At 41.5% G+C, this 22276-nt stretch overlaps 1 protein-coding gene across 2 annotated transcripts; it reads left to right on the plus strand.

The window, feature by feature from the left end:
- Positions 1 to 2866: 2866 nt before the first annotated feature.
- Positions 2867 to 22064, plus strand: LOC110490948 (junctional adhesion molecule A). 2 transcript variants are annotated; one of them, XM_021564368.3, is made up of 10 exons: positions 2867 to 3331; positions 11036 to 11095; positions 11290 to 11406; positions 11594 to 11734; positions 12412 to 12614; positions 13438 to 13540; positions 16807 to 16914; positions 18824 to 18836; positions 19099 to 19156; positions 19737 to 22064. In XM_021564368.3, exons 1-10 carry the CDS (start codon positions 3283 to 3285, stop codon positions 19770 to 19772), a joined length of 888 nt encoding a protein of 295 aa, XP_021420043.3. In that variant the 5' UTR covers positions 2867 to 3282; the 3' UTR covers positions 19773 to 22064. The 2 variants fall into 2 exon arrangements, with proteins under 2 accessions (XP_021420043.3, XP_090057672.1); XM_090201546.1 differs by lacking the exon at positions 2867 to 3331 and adding an exon at positions 10754 to 10916.
- Positions 22065 to 22276: the final 212 nt, after the last annotated feature.

Here is a 22276-nt window from a genome sequence, read left to right on the forward strand (position 1 = left end):
TCTTCAATGCCCTTGCTGATGGAAGGAGGTTTTCACTCAAAATCTCACGATACATGGCCCCATTCATTCTTTCCTTTTTACGGATCAGTCGTCCTGGTCCCTTTGCAGAAAAACAGCCCCAAAGCATGATGTTTCCACCCCCATGCTTCACAGTAGGTATGGTGTTCTTTGGATGCAACTCAGCATTCTTTGTCCTCCAAACACAACGAGTTGAGTTTTTACCAAAAAGTCATATTTTGGTTTCATCTGACCATATGACATTCTCCCAATCTTCTTCTGGATCATCCACATGCTCTCTAGCAAACTTCAGACGGGCCTGGACACGTACTGGCTTAAGCAGGGGGACACGTCTGGCACTGCAGGATTTGAATCCCTGCCGGCGTAGTGTGTTACTGATGGTAGGCTTTGTTACTTTGGTTACTTTGGTCACAGCTCTCTGCAGGTCATTCACTGGTTCTGGGATTTTTGCTCACCGTTCTTGTGATCATTTTGACCCCACGGGGGGGAGATCTTGCGTGGAGCCCCAGATCGAGGGAGATTATCAGTGGTCTGTATGTCTTCCATTTCCTAATAATTGCTCCCACAGTTGATTTCTTCAAACCAAGCTGCTTACCTATTGCAGATTCAGTCTTCCCAGCCTGGTGCAGGTCTACAATTTTGTTTCTGGTGTCCTTTGACAGCTCTTTGGTCTTGGCCATAGTGGAGTTTGGAGTGTGACTGTTTGAGGTTGTAGACAGGTGTCTTTTATACTGATAACAAGTTCAAACAGGTGCCATTAATACAGGTAACGAGTGGAGGACAGAGGAGCCTCTTAAAGAAGAAGTTACAGGTCTGTGAGAGCCAGAAATCTTGCTTGTTTGTAGGTGACCAAATACTTAATTTCCACCATAATTTGCAAATAAATTCATTAAAAATCCTACAATGTGATTTTCTGGATTTTTTTTCTCATGTTGTCTGTCATAGTTGATGTGTACCTATGATGAAAATTACAGGGCTCTCTCATATTTTTAAGTGGGAGAACTTGCACAATTGGTGGCTGACTAAATACTTTTTTGCCCCACTGTATATTATTCGTAGCCTTTTATTTACCATTACAACTATAAGGCCATAAGCGAACAAGAAAATGCTCATCCAGAAGCGCTCTCCTAGTGGCCGGGGACTTTAATGCAGACAAACTGAAATCCATTTGACCAAATTTCTACCAGCATGTCACATGTTCAACCTGAAGGAAAACAACTCTTGACCCCCTTTAGTCCACACTCAGAGAAGCATACAAAGCCCTTCCTTACCTCCATTTGGAAAATCTGAACATAATTCTATCCTCCTGATTCCAGTTTCAAGCAAAACCTAAAGCAGGTATTACCAGTGACACGCTCAATACGGAAGTGGTCAGATGACGCGGATGCTAAGCTGCAGGACTGTTATGCTAGCATAGACTGGAATATGTTCTGTGATTCATCCAATGGCATTGAGGAGTATGCCACCTCAGTCATCAGCTTCATTGATAAGTGCATTGACGACATCGTCCCCACAGTGACCGTAGGTACATATCCCAACCAGAAGCCATGGATTACAGGAAACATCTTCAAAGAGCTAAAGGCTAGAGCTGCCGCTTTCAAGGAGCGGGACACTAATCCGGACGCGTATAAGAAATCCCGCTACTTCCTCAGACGAACCATCAAACAGGCAAAGTGTCAATACCGGGCGAAGATTGAAATCATACTACACCGGCTCCGACGCTCGTCAGATGTGACAGGGCTTGAAAACTATTACAGACAACGAAGGGAAACCCAGCTGCGAGCTGACCAGTGACACGAGCATTACAGACGAGCTAAATGCCTTTTATGCTGGCTTCAAGGCAAGAAACACTGAAGCATGCATGAGAGCACCAGCTGTTCCGGACGACTGTGTGATCACGCTCTCCGTAGCCGATGTGAGCAAGAACTTTAAACAGGTCAACATTCATAAAGCTGCGGGGCCAGACGGATTACCATGACGTGTACTCAAAGCATGCATGGACCAACTGGCAAGTGTCATCACTGACATTTTCAACCTTTCACTGACCGAGTTTGTAATGCAGATCTGTATCAAACGAAGCGAAGGTAACCTGCCTAAATAATTACAGGCTGTTTTCTTTCTTTTTTTATACTGCTGCTACTCTCTATTTATTATCTATGCATAGTCACTTTACAAATTACCTCGACTAACCTGTACCCTGCACATTGACTCGGTATCGGTATCCCCTGTATATAGCCTAGTTATTGTTATGACAATTATTGTGGGGAATGTTTTCCTGGCACACGTTAGGTCTCTTGATAAGAATTCAGGCTTTTCTGGAGGCAAAGGGGGGTCAGACACGATACTAGATGGGTGTACCTAATAAACTGACCACTGAGTGTATGTACACTCAGTTGCTGCAGACATATTATTTTGAATATAAAGTGGTGCCTTTTATCTTAGAAATAAAAACTATTATGGAAAGGCTTATTTAAATGCAAAACTAAGCTGAACACCATGTCTGTTGGTTGACTTTTTCACCTCTGCTAACAGCTGACTGTCATTGGTGTTCTGTATCAGTTGTTATTGGAGTCACTGAGCAAATAATGAATTTGATGGTTCTTTGTGTATTCTAAGTTTGTTTTATTTTTGATTCCATCATAGTTCCAAAAGTTGACTAACTTTTCTATGAAGTTAACATCACCCTCAGCATCTAATATTATTTTGTGTTATAGGTTAATTTGTTGTAATTTCTATTAAATTCATGTGAAAGAGATATGTGCTTATTTACACAGGGACACTGTAAATCTTCTACACTGAAAATGAAAACAACTAACATTATTTACAATCTCACTATCATGAGTGGACTATGTACCTTGTATTCAGCTGTGATGATTGATATTTTCGTTTTAAATACCACATAGGCGTTTACATAGGCTACTTCAAATACTGTATGTCACTGTAAAGAAAATACTGTAAAATACTAATCAAGTGAAACCGGTTATTGAAATAAACCAATAGACTGCTTTATATTGACATAGGTAATGGGTTGCGTCACAGTTTCGACGGAATACCTATCATACTTTTCTACAGGAGCAGTCGGTCGGTGCGGAAGGGCGTAGGGTTCTTGTTCGTCGAAAGAATATATTTCAAACCGAGTGGGCCAACGTGTCAACAATTACTGAATTGCACTTTGATTGCTGAAATAATCGAATCGTTTTTTTATTACCGAAATCGGACACATCGCTGGCTTTTAAAACAAAGGCTTCAGGTGTTGGGGCCGACATGTTTGTCAGCGGCTTGGTTTCGGTGTTACTATTCTTTCATGCAACAGGTGAGTGCTCTTTCTGTCGATCTAAACTCCACATTACTTTAAACTAGCCCTGCGTTTATACTATTCTACGTTTCAATGTAGTGTTTATTGTATTAGTAAGATATGCACTTGATTGCTGTATATTTTCTAAACTTGCACTTTAGGCCCACAGGTAGGCACAGGTAGGATCAGTTTACCGAACCCAAAATACGAAAACAACACAATTAACAGACCTGGGATCAGTAGGGGCTTGCCTTGGCTAAGTCTTTGTACACAGTTCTTAAAAACTAGGAAACAATAGATCTACAATGATTCACATACATCTGACTAGCTATTAAAAATATAACCTAGTCAGACCATTACTAGGTGGGCTCTCAAGTGAAGTCTTAAGGCGCTGCATCTCGTCACTACAGACCCTGACTTGATACCAGGCTGTATCACAGTGGTCGAAGGCACTGCAACCCAATGCTAGAGGTGTCACTACAGACCCTGGTTTGATTCCAAGCTGTATCACAACTGTCTGTGATTGAGAGTCCCATAGGGCGGTGCACAATTGGCACAGGGTCCTCCGGGTTAGTGTTTAGTCCGGGTAGGCCGTCATTGTAAATAAGAATTTGTTCTTAACTGACTTGCCTAGTTAAATAAATGAACGTAAAAAATTACTCTGTTGCAGCTGGCTGAGGGGCGTTATTAGATAGGTTTGGCATAGCACAGAGAATTTCCAACCAAACCTTATTTTGCCAATACTTCCTGACTTGAAAGACAACCAATGTCTTCTAAACATCCATGTCTAGTTGCAGGTGGTTAATTTGAATTTAGAAAATTAAAGTTAGTATTTTTTTCGCTCCATGAAGTAATCTGACAATGTGTACGCCATCTTGACTATTTCAAATCTTTGATTTTGCTGGGCACCGGTCCATGCCCCGTGATGTGATCGGCCAAAAGTGGTGAGAGAGGAGCGCCCTTCTCAAATCGAACAGTAACCTGCGACGATCGGTCATGTTGTTAACATGATGCATCCTCCGGAAACATCTCTTTTCTGTAAAATACAGTGCCTTCGGAAAGTATTCAGACCTCTTGACTTTTTCCACATTTTGTTACGTTACAGCCTTATTCTAAAACTGATTTTTTTTTTTTTTAAATCCCCAGCAATCCACACACGATACCCTATAATGAAAAAGCGAAACAGGTTTTTAGAATTTTTGCAAATGTATTAAAAACAAAAAAATATTATTTACGTAATTATTTAGAACCTTTCCTATGAGACATGAAATTGAGCTCAGGTGCACCCTGTTTCCATTGATCATCCTTGAGATGTTTCTACAACTTGATTGGAGTCCACCTGTGGTAAATTCTATTGATCGGACATGATTTGTAAAGGCACACACCTGTCTATATAAGGTCCCTCAGTTGACAGTACATGTCAGAGCAAAAACCAAGCCATGAGGTCAAAGGAATTGTCCGTAGAGCTCCGAAACGGGATTGTGTCCAGTCCCAGATCTGGTGAAGGGTACCAAGGCATTTATGCAGCATTGAAGGTCCCCAAGAACCCAGTGGCCTCCATCATTCTTAAATGGAAGAAGTTTTGAACCACCAAGACTCTTCCTAGAGCTGGCTGCCTGGCCAAACTGAGAAATCGGGGGAGAAGGGCCTTGGTCAGGGAGATGACCAAGACCCTGATGGTCACTCTGACAGAGCTCTAGAGTCCCTCTGTGGAGATGGGATAACCTTCCAGAAGGACAACCATCTCTGCAGCACTCCACCAATCAGGCCTTTATGGTAGTGGCCAGATGGGAGCCACTCCTCAGTAAAAGGCACATAAAAGCCCGCTTGGAGTTTGCCAAAAGGTACTGAGTAAAAGGTCTGAATACTTATATTTCAGTTTTTTTTTATTGTGTGTGTGTGTCGTTTGATGGGGGGGACTATCAACTTTTGAATAAGGCTATAACCTAAAAAAATAATTGTAATAAGTCAAGGGGCCTGAATACTTTCTGAAGGCACTGTATGTTGGAATTGTCAAGCTAGTTTTCACTGGGAAGGCAGATGAAGTGTTTATCAAAAGCAATCACCTTTTCACGTGAAAACACAGTATCCTACTCATTACTCCTCATGTTTATTATTTCCCTTTTGTTTTGAACCAGCTTTACCGTGGGATTTGAATGGGGCACCTGGCTCACGCCCAGGAGGCAGCCCGGTTCCAAAACAAATGCAATCAATTTTCACCCTGTGCAAAACACGCTTAGATGATTTGAATCCCCTCATTGATTGAGACCGGTGGGTGCCCACCCCAAAGTGCTGCATGTCATGAAATGGACAAGGTGTCGGCGTACACATTGTTGGATTACATCAGGGAGCAAAACATTTTAATTTATTAATTGAGCATTTTCTAAGTTTTCTAAGCAACTAGACATGGACATTTAGAAGACATGGGTTGTCTTCCAAGTCGGAAATTGAGGAAGTATCGACTAGTTACGGTTGGTTACAAATTCTCTGTACTACGCCAAACAGTACTCGGGGATGAAAGTAGATTTAATTTCTTCCAGATACAGGGACATGCACATGCTTTTTTAAAATCGTTTTTTGGGGCCTAAGCATAGAATTACATATAGAATCCCTAATAATTGATTGTGATCTCTGTGGGCCTAATAATACAGATGTCATCTAACTTTTAAAATGTATGTGCCTATCTTTTTTTTTTTATGTGGCATAAACACAACCAGTCATGATGTTTTCATCTGATTGTAAAACAATCACTTCAAAAGGCTCATGTAGGGACTTTACTCAGGGACAGCAGAAAGATTTTATTGACACGGTGTAGGGGGAACAAATTATTTTCAGACCTTTTTTTGATTTTTTTTCTGCTTATACTTTGACATTTGGTAGGCTTTGTTCGTCAACTTGTCTATAATTAGAATGCATGCAGCTTCTCTTCTGTCATTACTTGATGCTCTTCTAGAATACTAAATAAAACCTTGCTCACCAGAATGTAATAAACCAATAGAATGATCAATGCAGGGCCTCCCGAGTGGCGCAGTGGTCTAAGGCAGTGCTAGCTGTGCCACTAGAGATTCTTGGTTGGAGTCCAGGCTCTGTCGCAGCCGGCCGCGACCGGGAGACCCATGGGGCGGCGCACAATTGGCCCAGCGTCGTCCGGGTTAGGGGAGGGTTTGGCCGGCAGGGATGTCCTTGTCCCATTGAACACTACCGACTCCTGTGGCGGGCCGGGCACAGTGCACGCTGACACTGTTGCCAGGTGCACGGTGTTTCCTCCCGACGCATTGATATGGCTGGCTTCCGGTTTAAGTGGGCAATGTGTCAAGAAGCAGTGCGGCTTGGTTGGGTCGTGTTTCAGAGGACGCACGGCTCTCAACCTTCGCCTCTCCCGAGTCCGTCTGGGAGTTGCAGCGATGAGACTGTAACTATCAATTGGATACCAGGAAATTGGGGAGAAAATGGGTATAAAAAAAAGTGATCAATGCATCAACAGTCTAGTTGACAAAATGTCTCCTTCTCTCACAGAGCGAGGATGTTCGGGGACCGGTTTCAAGGAAATTAAAAGCTGTGAAAATGATCCAACACGTTTTGTCTTGGATACATATTTTATGTGGTTAAAAATGAAATACTGTCAGCTTTTGTCACTGAAAGAAATTGCACATCTATGCTACACGACACAGTCCCTAAGTGCGCGTCCTTATTCTCAAAGCTGCTGAAAGAAATGAATCACATTTCATGTTCCAGTGACAAAATTACCATTTGATCTATCATTTTACTGCGAGGACTACTTAATTCTGCAGGAGTTCATATTCTAATAGGCTACATGTGAGGTGTCCAGTCAGTGTCCAAATTTCAGTTAGTATTCCAACTATTAGACTACCACTCTAAAATAATTCCATCATCCATAATAGTGCCATTTGATAAATGCAAAGAGACATCACTTACAAAACATCAGTGTTATGAATGACATTCGTGATTGTCATTCCTTAGGCGGACACGTCTTGTAACCTCAATTTGTGCCTACACTGCTGTGCGTCTCGGTCTCGGCCACTCCTCTCTGCCACATTTCAGTGTTATCATTGAATAAACACGTTGACCTGCTTGAAGTCAATGTCAGAGCCGTAATAGGGCTTCATACATTTTTTAAACTAATTTGTTGATTATATCGGTGTAGGAAACAACCCATTCATCTGAGTTGAAACTGACCGTAATTCTTCCCCTCTCTCTATGGTGAATCACTGTCATATCCTAGCAGAATAACTGTGTGTTATTCTCAACCGCTGACCTGCTGGTAGGAGGACTGTTTGGTCTGGGAGGAGTGGCTCTGGGTCAGAGAGATATCAGGGGTGGGACGAGACTGGACCTCCTCCTGGGCCTGTGGGGGGATGGAAGGGGAGGAGAATTGAGTTGAGAAATTGCCTGATTTCACAGTAGGACCGCGGCGATATGAACATGTTGGGAATGTAGGTAGTTTAGAATATCCTTGAAATTCACTTAAAAACAACATCAAACTATATATATATAGATTGCACAACATGCGCTTCCTAATCACTTCCAGTAATCACCAGGTACTGTGTGTGTGTGCCTGTTCATTCATTATGTCTTGCAACCCTTTTCCCATTTTTAAGAACCAAATAGAAGCCAACTAAACAAAATGGGGAGGGACCCTACCTGAATTTGTCCAATATAATCTTGCTGCCGGGGCTTTCCGCTAGCAGTTGTAACGGCTGTATGGAAGCATTTTCATTGCACCATTACAATGTGTAGCTAACTTGAAAGCAGAGTTGACAGGGAACAATATACTTTTCAAACGTGTACAATTTCCAGAGTAGGCTCTGGTACTTTTAATGATATTACCCGTTTTGTACATAGAAATTGACATTATAGGTAATTAATCAATCACAGCCCTCCTTTAGGATTGCACATACAGCAAATCACCAGCAATAGGAGTTCGCCTTGAATCCATTTACCATTCATTCTGTTGGTGGTGCTCCTGATATTGATTCAAACTTCCGAATTAGCAGAATGTTATCTACTTATATTGTTTGGACAAGTATAGGTCTTAAAATAAACCAAATCAAAAAAGGATACTTTTGAGATTCATGTTAATATTTTTTTATGTTGAGTAAATGAATGTCCGTGTTTGTATTTCAGAATCTAATGCATATTCCATATGTTAGAACACACTATAAGGAATATAATGACACCATGATGTTGTCTGTATCACGTACGGGTTCACAGATCATCAAGTCTTACAGTAGGCAGGTGTAGGTCTAAAAAAGGCCTAAAATGGCCACTTTCATCATGATTGTGATACAAATGTAAAAAGCACGTCAAACAGCCTTACCCCCAATTTAAGTCTCTAGGTGAAAATTGTTCTGGCAATCTGAGATGCCAAAAATAGTTTCTTCCTCCGCTGGTGTGGAATCGCCATTTATCTTTCTAAATATTCTCTGTTTTTTGGAGTACCACCTGTAACTGGACACAATAATTTATAAGAGACAAGATTCTTCCGAATTGAGAACTAAACGTATGGGGTTTTCCACTAGCGACGGTGTAACGCTGTATGGAAGCATTTACATCTCGGTTAGAATGTGTAGCTACTTTCAAGCTGTAGTCCGCTGTGAGTCAAGTCGGCCTAGTGATATGGTCCTTTAACAATACACTTATGAGCCACACTGAACTATTGGGCAGCCTTTGTGCTGTACAAAAACACTGTGATTTATAATCTTAGTTTCAAGGGTTGAGCTAAACATTTGACTGGTGTAGAAGGCTTTTAGACACCTTCCAGACATCAACACAAGGGCCACTACTTTCCACCTGTTATATGTGTGGTTAATGTCTCACCTTGGAAGCTCTACCTTCCCACCCCCGATACTCACGTAACAAGGAAATCGATCAATGGGGTTTATCTGACTAAACCATTTCTCTAAATGGGCAAACTAAACTCTCTTATCTCTTTGTTGTTCAGTCGCTAACTCCCCTCAAATAAAATCTGTTGAGTAAAAGTAAAGGCACTTTCTATTCTGGTGGAAACTCACCCAGCTAAATACTACTTGGTATCTGGTTTTAAATGTTAAGTACAGTGGTAGAACAAGTACACAGTTGTTATACTTGAGTAAAGGTAAGCAAATGCTAAACATCAAATTCTTTATATTACGCAAACCATAAGGAACAATTATTATAAAAATAAATAAAAAATACAAACAGCCAGGGGCACATTCCAACCCTTGGATATAATTTACACACTCCAACACTTGGATATAATTTACACACTCCAACACTTGGATATAATTTACACACTCCAACACTTGGATATAATTTACACACTCCAACACTTGGATATAATTTACTCACTCCAACACTTGGATATAATTTACTCACTCCAACACTTGGATATGATTTACTCACTCCAACACTTGGATATAATTTACTCACTCCAACACTTGGGTATAATTTACTCACTCCAACACTTGGGTATAATTTACTCACTCCAACACTTGGGTATAATTTACTCACTCCAACACTTGGGTATAATTTACTCACTCCGACACTTGGATATAATTTACACACTCCAACACTTGGATATAATTTACACACTCCAACACTTGGATATAATTTACACACTCCAACACTTGGATATAATTTACACACTCCAACACTTGGATATAATTTACACACTCCAACACTTGGATATAATTTACACACTCCAACACTTGGATATAATTTACACACTCCAACACTTGGATATAATTTACACACTCCAACACTTGGGTATAATTTACAAACGCTGTATTTGTGTTTAGTGAATCCGCCAGATCAGAGGCAGTAGGGATGATACCATGTTATATTGATAGGTGCGTGAATTGGATTATATTGCTGTCCTGCATGAGCACTCGAAATGCAACGAGTACTTTTGGGTGTCAGTGAAAATGTCTCGGAGTAAAAGTTTTCAAAAAATAATAAATAGTAAAATACAGATGCTACCAAGTATTTTTACATAGATACTGTACGCCACTGGCTGGATATATAATATCCTCTAATACAACACTAGTGTGTAGAAATTAGCTAGGCTGTCCTATCCTGCATGTACCTGATGAAGGAATGTACAGTATTACTACCCAGGTTGTGACTGTTACTAATGTCATGTGTGCCACCTGCCTCTGGTGCCTGTCTGTTGCGGGGACATACTTTTGGTGGTGAATGGCGTGACTGCTCAGTGGGTCTCTGGCTGGACCATAGACTCTAAATGTCTGGAGTGGACATACTGACAGTCCAGTCTATTCAAATTCAAATTTAGAAAGAGGCTTTATTGTCCAAATGTCCATCAAATTTCTGTTAAGCGGGAAATAATCTAGTGTTGTTGGTTTCCCACTTTGAAAGGGCCCTTCAGACTGTTTTGGCCCAGTTCCACATGGAGGTTTCTGGCTCACTACAGAGGAGTGAGTCACATTTACCAGAATTTGTCAGCAGTCAGTCCACACGCTGTAGGCTTCAGACCATTGGTTGGCAGAGCACCAGACATGCTCTTAGGGCTTTAAAATGCGATAGGGGCGGGTCATTAAAAGGTTCTTCCTAAGTTCAGCAGAAACTAAACCGGTCATCTCTGAAGGTGTGTGTTTCTGTTGTGGTGGTAAGACTGGAGCACTTGGTGTTTTGAATTCCAAAGATGCAATGTCATCTCCCTCATTTCCCTGACTGCTCGCTTTACTTTTCTCTCCCTTTCCCCAGGTGTAGAGGCCTTCATGGTTACAACCAAAAATCCAAACGTGAGGGCTAAAGAGAATGAGGGTAAGTCCTGGAGAATGGAAATTAGCTCTAAATGGGCAGTTTCTAAAATAAACAAGAGCTTTCACCTGCCATTGTGTGTGTGTGTTACAAGCAAGGAATAATGTATTTTAGAAAATCTATTGTATTTATTATATACTATTTTGCATGTTTATCCCCAAGCAATGTCGTTATAATGATCGATCTCATCTCTACAGGGGCTGATCTTTACTGTACTCCCTCGGCTGACTTTGGTGCAGATGCCAGAGTTGAGTGGAAGTTTAGGGACATGAAGGGTTCTACGACCTATGTCATTTTCGATGGGAAACCCACCAGTAAGTACACAAACTGTTCAGACTTGATTCCAAAGAAATGCATGACCTATGACTTCTTGTATTTGTGTCGTGATTGCTTCTGCATTTTTCTACAATTAGGGCTAGATATACTTCTCACAAATGAGTTACCTGCCATAATAATGACATTTTTTTTTATAATCGCTGATTTTCTTGCTCTCTCTCTCAGCACTTTATGAGGGCCGTGTCACCAAGTTTGATGGGATGCTGAGGTTCAGCAAGGTGATGCGCAAAGATAACGGGCAGTATCAATGTGAGGTGTCTAACAAACAGTATGTTGGGGATGTCAACGTGAATCTCACTGTTTTAGGTAAGGAGAGTCGTATCATCTAACTGTTGCGCAACATCTATAATTTCCGGGTTAATTAACCAATAAGGCTTGAGGGGGTGTGTTATATGGCCAATATACCACGGCTATGGGCTGTTCTTACATACGATGCAAGGCGGAGTGCCTGGACTCAGCCCTTAGCTGTGTTATATTGGCCATATATCACAAACCGCCGAGGTGCCTTATTGCTATTATAAACTAGTTACCAACATAGTTAGAGCAGTAAATAAATGTTTTGTCATACCAATGGTAAACGGTCTGATATACCATGGCTTTCAGCCAATTGGCATTCAGGGCTAGAACCACCCAGTTTATAATTATTATTGTTATAGAACAGAACACTGCTTTTGAAGGATTATTTGTAGGACTGCATTCATCCCAGTGTGAGAAACTGAGAAACCATTTCATGTTGCCACGATGCTATGACAATATGAGTGAATTTATTCGTGATACCACGGCCATAAGATGTAAATATTATTTTATCAAATAAAAGAGTACTTTATTAATTTATGATTGCACCAGCCAATATAAATACACAATAAAAACACACAGACCATAAGAACAGCAATTAGCTGGTTGCTGAGTCACTAAAACAGGTTAGTGCCTCTCTGCTCTCACTCTCTGCTGCCTCTCACTACCTCTCTTACATCCTCCTGCAGTACCTCCATCCGTGCCCATGTGTAGGATCCCTACCTCTGTGACGACGGGGCATCGCGTGCTACTGTCCTGTCATGATGCAGAGGGGTCTCCTTCCCCCACCTACAAGTGGTATAAGGACAAGACCCCTCTTCCTGAGAACCCCAGCCAGTTCCCTGCCTTCAAGAACTACACCTACAAGATCAATCCTCTCAGTGGCAACCTGGTCAGTGGTGCCAAATACACCTCACCTGGATCATATTCATTAGGGCACACTGTAGCAAACCATTTTGCAATGGACAACAAAAACAATATATTTTGGGGGAGGAGCCTAATTAGTACAACCCAGGTCCCAGATGTGTTTGTGCTGAATGGTCAACTCGGCAGGCTAAAGGAGTCATCATGCTTCAGTTCGGCTAGCGCCTAGCCAAACTCAGCTAGGCGACACTAACAAGTGTGCTTGCATACACCCTTAAAAAACCTTTGCTTGAAAAACATTTTAAAAAGCGGCAATAGTACTTTTTCCATCTTGAGACGCCTCAAAATAGTCAAATTTAATCTGATAACTCAAGACATCTGTCATTAATTTGGACGTTTTTGGCGAGGAGATCTTAGTCGTGCAATTTTACATCTTGCTAATATTTTTGGTGCAGTAGTGAAGAAATGTGGATAAATTATTTATTATTTCTTTGATTGACAACAAACACTTAATTGAAGAATCTCTACTGTTGACCAATCACCGACGAAGGGGAGTTGACTTTGGCTGTTGACTTTGGCTGAGGACTTTGGCTGAGGACTTTGGCTTGCCTAGAGAAAAAATGTTGTGCGGACAAACAACCAAGAAAAAAAAAAACTTGGCGAAGACCAAAATGTTGTCATATGCACAAACTGTTACGAACTGTTTTGGCTGGGAAGCATGCGAATGCCCTTAACACAACAGTACTGTTTGGCAAATTCACATCTTTCTCTCTCTCTCTTTCTCTCATTTCAGTTGTTCACCTTGTATTTTAAATCAGTGATTTGTAAACATCTCCATATCTCTGCTGCAGGAGTTTCCCTCTGCTTTGGTGATAGATACAGGAGACTACAGCTGTGAAGCTATGAACGATGCCGGCCCTGTTCAACGCTGTCAAGCTGTGAGGATGGAAGTCCGTAAGTGCCCTTTGCTTTCTATGGGGAAAAGCCCATTGCAGACTAGCCTGGGCTAAACCGGGGATAAGAATAAACATTTTACCAAAATTAAAAGAAATATAGAATTGTTCAACTAACTTATTTACTGGGCCATCAACTCGATGTAAAACACTATGGTTTGGTTGAAAGCTCACTGACAAATAAAAAAAATATATATATAGGGAGGCGATAAAGGAAAGTGTTTCCTGCACACTGAAATTTAAACCTCCGGCCTGTTCAGGTCTCCAGACTGCGACCATTTAGTCGCATTTTGACACCCTTTGACTTGGCTGTGCGAGGGAATCTTTTTATTGGTCACATCGGTGCGAGCTGCACATTCTACATGGTCACTTCACTCAAAACGTCCTTTTTCTAAAACCATGATTTGGTCAAACAGTATAGTACATTATCCTCATGATTCCTGTAATAAAAGCCTCCCTGACCCTGTACCTGTTTTGCTGAGGCATGGTGTGTCACGTGAGCCACTCTCTCCCCTTTCCCGTGGGAAAAAAGTGTCCTGATTTGAATAACATTTTAATATCCAGTTGCTTGGAAAACACAGCTGTCATGGTTGACGTGAGGAGGTTCTCTGGTTTCTGTAGGTATACTTTTGTTTATTTCTTAACTCTCAATTTTGAGCTCAATAACAACTATTTTGCAAACAAGATATTTGATATGCCTTTGCGATACGGATGCGAATATGCCATTGGGAGCGCATAGGCCTCATTGGGGCGGTAGGCTACAACTGCAAGGTTTTTTGGGACATTACATTTTACTGTTAGATTAATACATGGCTACTAGCAGTGGGTATTATAAACTCAGCAAAAAAAGAACCGTCCCTTTTTCAGGACCATGTCTTTCAAAGGTAATTTGTAAAAATCCAAATAACTTCACAGATCTTCATTGTAAAGGGTTTAAACACTGTTTCCCATGCTTGTTCAATAAACCATAAACAATTAATGAACATGCACCTGTGGAACGGTCGTTAAGACACTAACAGCTTACAGACGGTAGGCAATTAAGGTCACAGTTATGAAAACTTAGGACACTAAAGAGGCCCTTCTACTGACTGAAAAACACAAAGAAAGATGCCCAGGGTCCCTGCTCAACTGTGTGAATGTGCCTTTGACATGCTGCAAGGAGGCATGAGGACTGCAGATGTAGGCAGGTCAATAAATTAAGACAGAGCTACAGGGAGACAGGACGGACAGTTGATCATCCTCGCAGTGGCAAACTACGTGTAACAACACCTGCACAGGATCGGTACATCCGAACATCACACCTGTGGGACAGGTACAGGATGTAAACAACTGCCCGAGTTACATCAGGAAGCACAATCCCTCCATCAGTGCTTAGACTGTCCGCAATAAGCTGAGAGAGGCTGGACTGAGGGCTTGTAGGCCTGTTGTAAGGCAGGTCCTCACCAGACATCACTGGCAACAACGTTGCCTATAGGCACAAACCCACTGTCGCTGGACCAGACAGGACTGGCAAAAAGTGCTCTTCACTGACGAGTTGCAGTTTTGTCTCACCAGGGGTGATGGTCGGAGTTGCGTTTATTGTCAATGGAATGAGTGTTACATCGAGGCCTGTACACTGGAGCGGGATCGATTTGGTGGTGGAGGGTCCGAAATGGTCTGGGGCGGTGTGTCACAGCATCATCGGACTGAGCTTGTTGTCATTGCAGGCAATCTCAAGGGAAGACATCCTCCGCCCTCATGTGGTACCCTTCCTGCAGTCTCATTCTGACATGACCCTCCAGCATGACAATGCCACCAGCCGTACAGCTCGTTCTGTGCGTGATTTTCTGCAAGACAGGAATGTCAGTTCTGCTATAGCCAGCGAAGAGCCCGCATCTCATTCCCATTGAGCACGCCTGGGAACTGTTGAATCGGAGGGTGAGGGATAGGGCCATTCCCCTCAGAAATGTCCGGGAACTTGCAGGTGCCTTGGTGGAAGAGTGGGGTAACATCTCACATCAAGAACTGGCAAATATGATGCAGTCCATGAAGTGGAGATGCACTGCAGTACTTATTGCAGCTGGTGGCCACACAAGATACAGATTATTTATTTTTTTACCCCCCATCACTGGATTAGGTTGCACATTCAAATATGAAAAAATTACTTATTTCTTGAATACCATTTCAGTAGTCTATTACACTTTTTAATGAAGAACTCTGTATGACTTGATATGAGGATGATGTTAAATGTCATTTAGCAGATGCTCTTATTCAAAGCGACTTAGTCATGCGTGCATACATTTTACATATGGACTGTCCCGGGAATCGAACCCACTATCCTTGCATTACAAGAGCCATGCTCTACCAACAGAGCCATGCTCGCAACCCCGCCATTTTTTGGGGGTGTGACCAAATCATTTGTTGTTGGCCCTCGTGCGACTAAGTTTTTCAGTTGGTGCCACATGCTCATAATTTAGTCGCACCAAAACAGTGGGCTCTATTCCCGGGACAGTGGGGTCTTTTCCCGGGACTGCCAGGACAGTGGGTTCTTTTCCCGGGACAGTGGGTTCTTTTCCCGGGACATTGGGGTCTATTTCCGGGACTGCCAGGATAGTGGGTTCTATTTCCGGGACAGTGGGGTCTATTCCCGGGACTGCCAGGATAGTGGGTTCAATTCCCAGGACAGTGCGTTCTATTCCCGGGACAGTGGGGTCTATTTCCGGGACTGCCAGGACAGTGGGTTCTATTCCCGGGACAGTGGGGTTTATTCCTGGGGCTGCCAGGGTAGTGGGTTCTATTCCCGGGACAGTGGGGTCTATTCCCGGGACTGCCAGGATAGTGGGGGAAATATTAGTGTGGAGCCCTGCTGTTGCAGCAGATTCACATGTGACCTGTAAACCTCAAATGTTGCCATGCTGGTTGGGCTGGTAGTGATGTTGCCAAACAACCTTTTGAAATCATAAACAGTCCTAGTTGGTGCTAGTGCTAGTTGGTGCTAGTTGTTACACACACTGTTTTCATCAATCAAATCCATCAAATGTATTTTCTAAAGCCTTTTTTCATCAGCGGTTTGGTCTAGATGTATTGTTTGCTTTGTTCTTTATTGCATACAGAACTCACATATTGCTTTTCCACACGAGGACCATAGTGTTCAACTGAACCTGAGATATTGAAACTATTTCACTCTCCCATTTTGACTTTGTCGTTTAGAAATGTGAGCCAGTGTAACACATCTCATTTCCCTCCCACTTTCTATAATGCTCTCTCTCTCTCTGTCTCTCTCTCTAGGCAACATCAACACTGGAGGTATTGTTGCTGGGGTGATCGTGGCTCTCCTGGCCCTGGCCCTGCTGTGCTTCGGACTGTGGTACGCCCACCGCAAAGGATACATGCCCAGTGAGTTTATATCCCATATTCACCCTAAGTACTCCTCATCCTGTATTAAGAAAGTGTCTTGTAGGAATGGTGATCTAGAATCCAATTGGCCTTTTAGATGATAATGAATTAGATCAAGCTGATCCTAACGGTTATAGGCTTATTTCTATTTTGCCCTGTTTATCAAGTGTTCAAGTGTTCAAGTGTTTGAAAAACATGTCAATAATCAACTGACTGGCTTTCTTGATGTCTATAGTATTCTCTCTGGTATGCAATCTGGTTTCCGCTCAGGTTATGGATGTGTCACTGCGACCTTATAGGTCCTCAATGATGTCACCATTGACCTTGATTCTAAGCAATACTGTGCTGCTATTTTTATTGACTTTGCCAAAGCTTTTGATACGGTAGACCATTCCATTCCTGTGGGTCGGCTAAGGAGTATTGGTGTCTCTGAGGGGTCTTTGGCCTGGTTTGCTAAATACCTCTCTCAAAGAGTGCAGTGAATAAAGTCAGACAAAGTCAGACAATCTGCTGTCTCAGCCACTGCTTGTCACCAAGGGAGTACCCCAAGACTCAATTCTAGGCCCCACGCACTTCTCAATTTACATCAACTGCATAGCTCAGGCAGTAGGAAGCTCTCTCATCCATTTATATGCAGATGATACAGTCTTATACTCAGCTGGCCCCTCTCTGGATTTTGTGTTGAATGCTCTACAACGAAGATTTCTTAGTGTCCAAGCTTTCGCTACCCTTAACCTTGTTCTGAAGACTTCCAAAACAATGGTCATGTGGTTTGGTAAGAAGAATGCCCCTCTTCCCACACGTGTTATTACTACCGCTGAGGGTTTAGAGCTTGAGGTAGTCACCTAATACAAGTACTTGGGAGTCCTCCTCTCAGCACATATCAAAGCTACAGGCTAAAGTTAAATCCAGATTTGATTTCCTCTATTGTAATCGCTTCTCTTTCACCCCAGCTGCCAAACTAACCCTGATTCAGATGACAGTCCTACTCATGCTAGATTACTGAGACATAATTTATAGATCGGCAGGTAAGGGTGCTCTCGAGCGGCTAGACGTTCTTTACCATTCGGCCATCAGATTTGTCACCAATGCTCCTTATAGGACACATCACTGCACTCTATACTCCTCTGTAAACTGGTCATCTCTGTATACCCGTCACAAGACCCACTGGTTGATGCCTATTTAAAACACTCTTAGGCCTCACTCCCCCCTATTTGAGATATCTACTGCAGCCCTCATCCTCCACATACAACACCCGTTCTACCAGTCACATTCTGTTAAAGGTCCCCAAAGCACACACATCCCTGGGTTGCTCCTCTTTTCAGTTCGCTGCAGCTAGCGACTGGAGCGAGCCGCAACAAACACTCAAACTGGACAGTTTTATCGCTGTCTCTTCATTCAAAGACTCAATCATGGACACTCTTACTGACAGTTGTAGCTGCTTTGTGTGATGTATTCTTGTATCTACCTTCTTGACCTTTGTGCTGTTCACTGTGTCCAATAGTGTTTGTACCATGTTTTGTGCTGCTACCATGTTGTGTTGCTACCATGTTGTTATGTTGTGTTGCTACCATGCTGTGTTGTCATGTGTTGCTGCCTTGCTATGTTGTTGTCTTTGGTCTCTTTATGTATTGTTGTGATGTGTGTTTTTGTCTTTATATTTATATTGTTTTTTTTAATCCCAGGCCCCGTCCCCGCAGGAGGCCTTGTTTGCCTTTTGGCAGGCCGTCATCGTAAATAAGAACTGACTTGCCTAGTTAAATAAAAATATGACATGGACAGAGGGAACCTGATCCGTGATCTCCTACTTTAAGACACTATAAATACAGGGCAGTTCATAATGTCTCTAACCTTCAAATGTCACATTTGACTCACTATTTATACCTTTTTTTTTCTTTTGCCTTTACAGAAAAGAGTGAAAGGTAACTGATTACTTTCTATCTGCGATATCTTCTTGTTAATGCATGACTTAGCAGATTGGTTTTAAAGTGCCAGAGTTGAGGGCTTACACTAGTTTGGAGGTTTTTCAATTGTGATATGTGTACAGTTTACATCCACGTTTTGTGATAACATTTCCTTGCACATCTTACAAACAGTTGATAATACAACAGTATGGTACACTAATAAAGAAGTTGATTGATATACAGATGTTTCTGCTGGCTTCATATGTTGTTTCTCTTACAGCAAACCCAAACCCTCAGTGGTCTACCAGCCAACATCGGAGTCCGGCGATGAAGAAGATGTTAGTTTCATCTGTATTTTTCCACTTATTACAAGTCTGAGGCTTTTGTTTTTTTTGGCCTTTTCATTTAAGGAGTATTTCTTCCATCTTATGTTTGTATAGTTTTTGCAAACAGAAAATGTTATTGAAAAGAACAGACAATAGCATTTGTCTATTTAGAAGGAACTCTCGGCTGCTGAAAATCATTTGTGTATGCTTAGTTCTCCTCTCGGTTTGCTCTCATAGGGAAATTCAATTTTCGATAAACAAAGCCCTTTGCATCCCTAGATCATTATTGTGATCATAGTGTATTATATGGTTTGGTTGTCAGGGAAATGATTTTTACTGAGTTCCCTTTCCTGTAATGTGTAATATATGGCATTCAGCAGATTATTTTATCCAAAGTGACTTAGTCATGCGTGCAGAAATGTTACTTATGGGTGCTTTTCATCAATGGAACCCATTATCCTGCCGTTGCAAGCTCCATGATCTATCAGTACCATCTCTAAAGAGTTAATTGTTGCTGTCCTTTTCATCTTTTGTATTTCAGTGAAAAGGTGTAGCCTCGTTTCGTAACCGCAATCTTCTGTGTCTGTTTCAGGGGGAATTCAGACAGAAGTCGTCTTTCGTGGTATAGCCAGGGCGTGCAACACATGTCCCGGATATACCCAGGAGTCTACAGCAACTAGTGACTATGGGTGCGTCCCAATAACATCTCCCCTTTCTCCTGAAGTGTGCTGTCGTTCACTCCTTCCTACACATCTCAAAGCATTGGGTTGTTGGAGGCATGGGTTAGTGGGTGTTTCCACCGTATTTCTTATACCAGTCATTTTCTTTCAAATCAGCGAAGGGAAGTGAACAAGTGCACACTTTGGGCCTAGAAGAGATAATTGGGACAAAGCCTATATATGACAATACCACTGCCCCTTATACCTGCTCACTGTGGATAGGTGTGAATTGGTGTGGTTGGATTTTTAAAATTTTTATTCCATATGTTTCTAAAAACTACATACATTTTTGAATATTTCTCTAACTGGCAGTTACCTACAACTCTACTGTTTTGTGGTGACTGTATAGATCTGAAAAAATACTTCCACTTATACTTCATATTTTTCAAGTGCCTCCGTTCTGTGAAAGAAATCTCGCATTCAAGGAAATGTAAAGGGGGAAAAAAACTGGAAATGAATTTATGAAATCTTAAAGAAGACTGGCCATTTATTTTCTAATCCTATTACTACATGCCTTGCTTTCTTTTATGGTATTTTCCAAATTGCAAAAATATTCCCTACAGAGTGCGCTACTTTGGACCAGGGCTCATACAGTAGCATTGTGTAGGGTATTTGGTGCAGTTGTGGTACACATACCTTGTGTGTTGCGTCTACTCTAAATCTATGCTTTCAGTGAGTTGTAATGTGAAATGTTTTGTTTACGATAGATACAGACATTTGTTTGGCATTGTGTTAGTATTAGAATCAAACTCCATTGTGTTGTTATTGCATCTGCTTGTTGCGATGTTGCTGGTCCCAGATCTGTTTGTGCTGTCATGACAACTCATGAGGAGTTGTCAAGACACCAGGAACAGACTGGCAACCAGGCTTGTTGAGCTGTACATGGTCTCTTTCTTTGTAAGTTTGATCAGGTTGAGCATTCCAAAGAAATTATATTGTGCTCACAGAAAAATCACATAAGGTGATGAATTCGAGTCAGGTTTAAGCAATATACAGTACCAGTCAAAAGTTTGGACACCACTCATTCAAGGGTTTTTCTTTATTTTTACTGTTTTCTACATTGTAGAGTAATAGTGATGACATCAAAACTATGAAATAACACATGGAATCATGTAGTAACCAAAAAAATGTTAAACAAATCAAAATGTATATTATAATTGAGATTCTTCAAAGTAGCCACCCTTTGCCTTGATGACAGCCTTGCACACGCTTGGCATTCTCTCAACCAGCTTCACCTGGAGTGCTTTTCCAACAGTCTTGAAGGAGTTCCCACATATACTGAGTACTTGTTGGCGGCTTTTCCTTCACTCTGTGGTCCAACTCATCCCAAACCATCTCAATTGGATTAAAGTCGGGTGACTTTTTAGTAGTGGTTTCTTTGCAGCAATTCAACCATGAAGGCCTGATTCTCCTCTGATGAGATGTTTGTTTGTTACTTGAACTTTTTGGACTGCAATTTCTGAGGCTGGTAACTCTAACTTATCCTCTGCAGCAGAGGTAACTTAGGGTCTTCCTTTCCTGAGGACCCTTCATGAGACAGTTTCATCATAGTGATGGTTTTTTGCGACTGCACTTGAAGTAACTTTCTTATTCCGCATTGAATTACTTTCATGTCTTAAAGGAATGATAGACTATTGTTTCTCTGCTTATTTGAGCTGTTCTTGCCATAATATGGACTTGGTCTTTTACCAAATAGGGCTATCGTCTGTATACCACCCCTACCTTGTCACAACACAACTGATTCCTTAATTAATGCATTAGAGCCAAATAAATTCCACAAATTAATTTTTAACATGGTTAAAAATTAAGTGAAATGCCTTCCAGGTGACCAACTCATGAATCTGGTTGAGAGAATGCCAATAGTGTGCAAAGGGTACTTTGAAGAATTTGAAATATAGCACTTATTTGGTTACTACATGATTCCATATGTGTTATTTGATAGTTTTCTTCACTATTATTCTACAATGTAGAAAATAGTAAAAAATAAAGAAAAACCTTGGAATGAATAGTTGTCAACTTTTGACTGGTACTGTATATTTTTGAGAATTTTAAGATTGACACATTACTTAATTTGTAGATTAGCATAATGCTTACATGGAGGAAATTGTCTCTGAAGGACTCATTTTGTAATAAAATTGCGCTTTCCATATATTGACTGTGCATAATATTATTTAATAATAAAATGTTATTTGTTGATGTTATTTTCATCTTACATTCTTCTTGTAGCATCCGTACACACACACACACACACACACCAGATGATTATCTGTCATTCACAATAATCGGTTTGTCCTAGATCTTGATTATTGAAAGGCACACTGTAAACAATACAAGTGCATTGTATTCACTGTTCTGTTTTGTAGGGCTGATTAGGAAGGTGTAGCCTAAGTGGAACTGAGGGCTGAAATACCAA

The sequence above is a fragment of the Oncorhynchus mykiss genome, chromosome 2, assembly GCF_057628025.1.
Source record: "Oncorhynchus mykiss isolate SJ-2025 chromosome 2, ASM5762802v1, whole genome shotgun sequence".
Taxonomy (NCBI): Eukaryota; Metazoa; Chordata; class Actinopteri; order Salmoniformes; family Salmonidae; genus Oncorhynchus; species Oncorhynchus mykiss.

What these genes read in the sequence shown, in the direction of transcription:
- LOC110490948 (XM_021564368.3), top strand. Translation starts at nt 3,283, where the DNA reads ATGTTTGTCAGCGGCTTGGTTTCGGTGTTACTATTCTTTCATGCAACA. An exon ending in ACTATTCTTTCATGCAACAG is followed by an intron (nt 3,332 to 11,035) that starts GTGAGTGCTCTT and finishes CCCTTTCCCCAG; the next exon opens with GTGTAGAGGCCTTCATGGTT. An exon ending in AGCTGTGAGGATGGAAGTCC is followed by an intron (nt 13,541 to 16,806) that starts GTAAGTGCCCTT and finishes CTCTCTCTCTAG; the next exon opens with GCAACATCAACACTGGAGGT.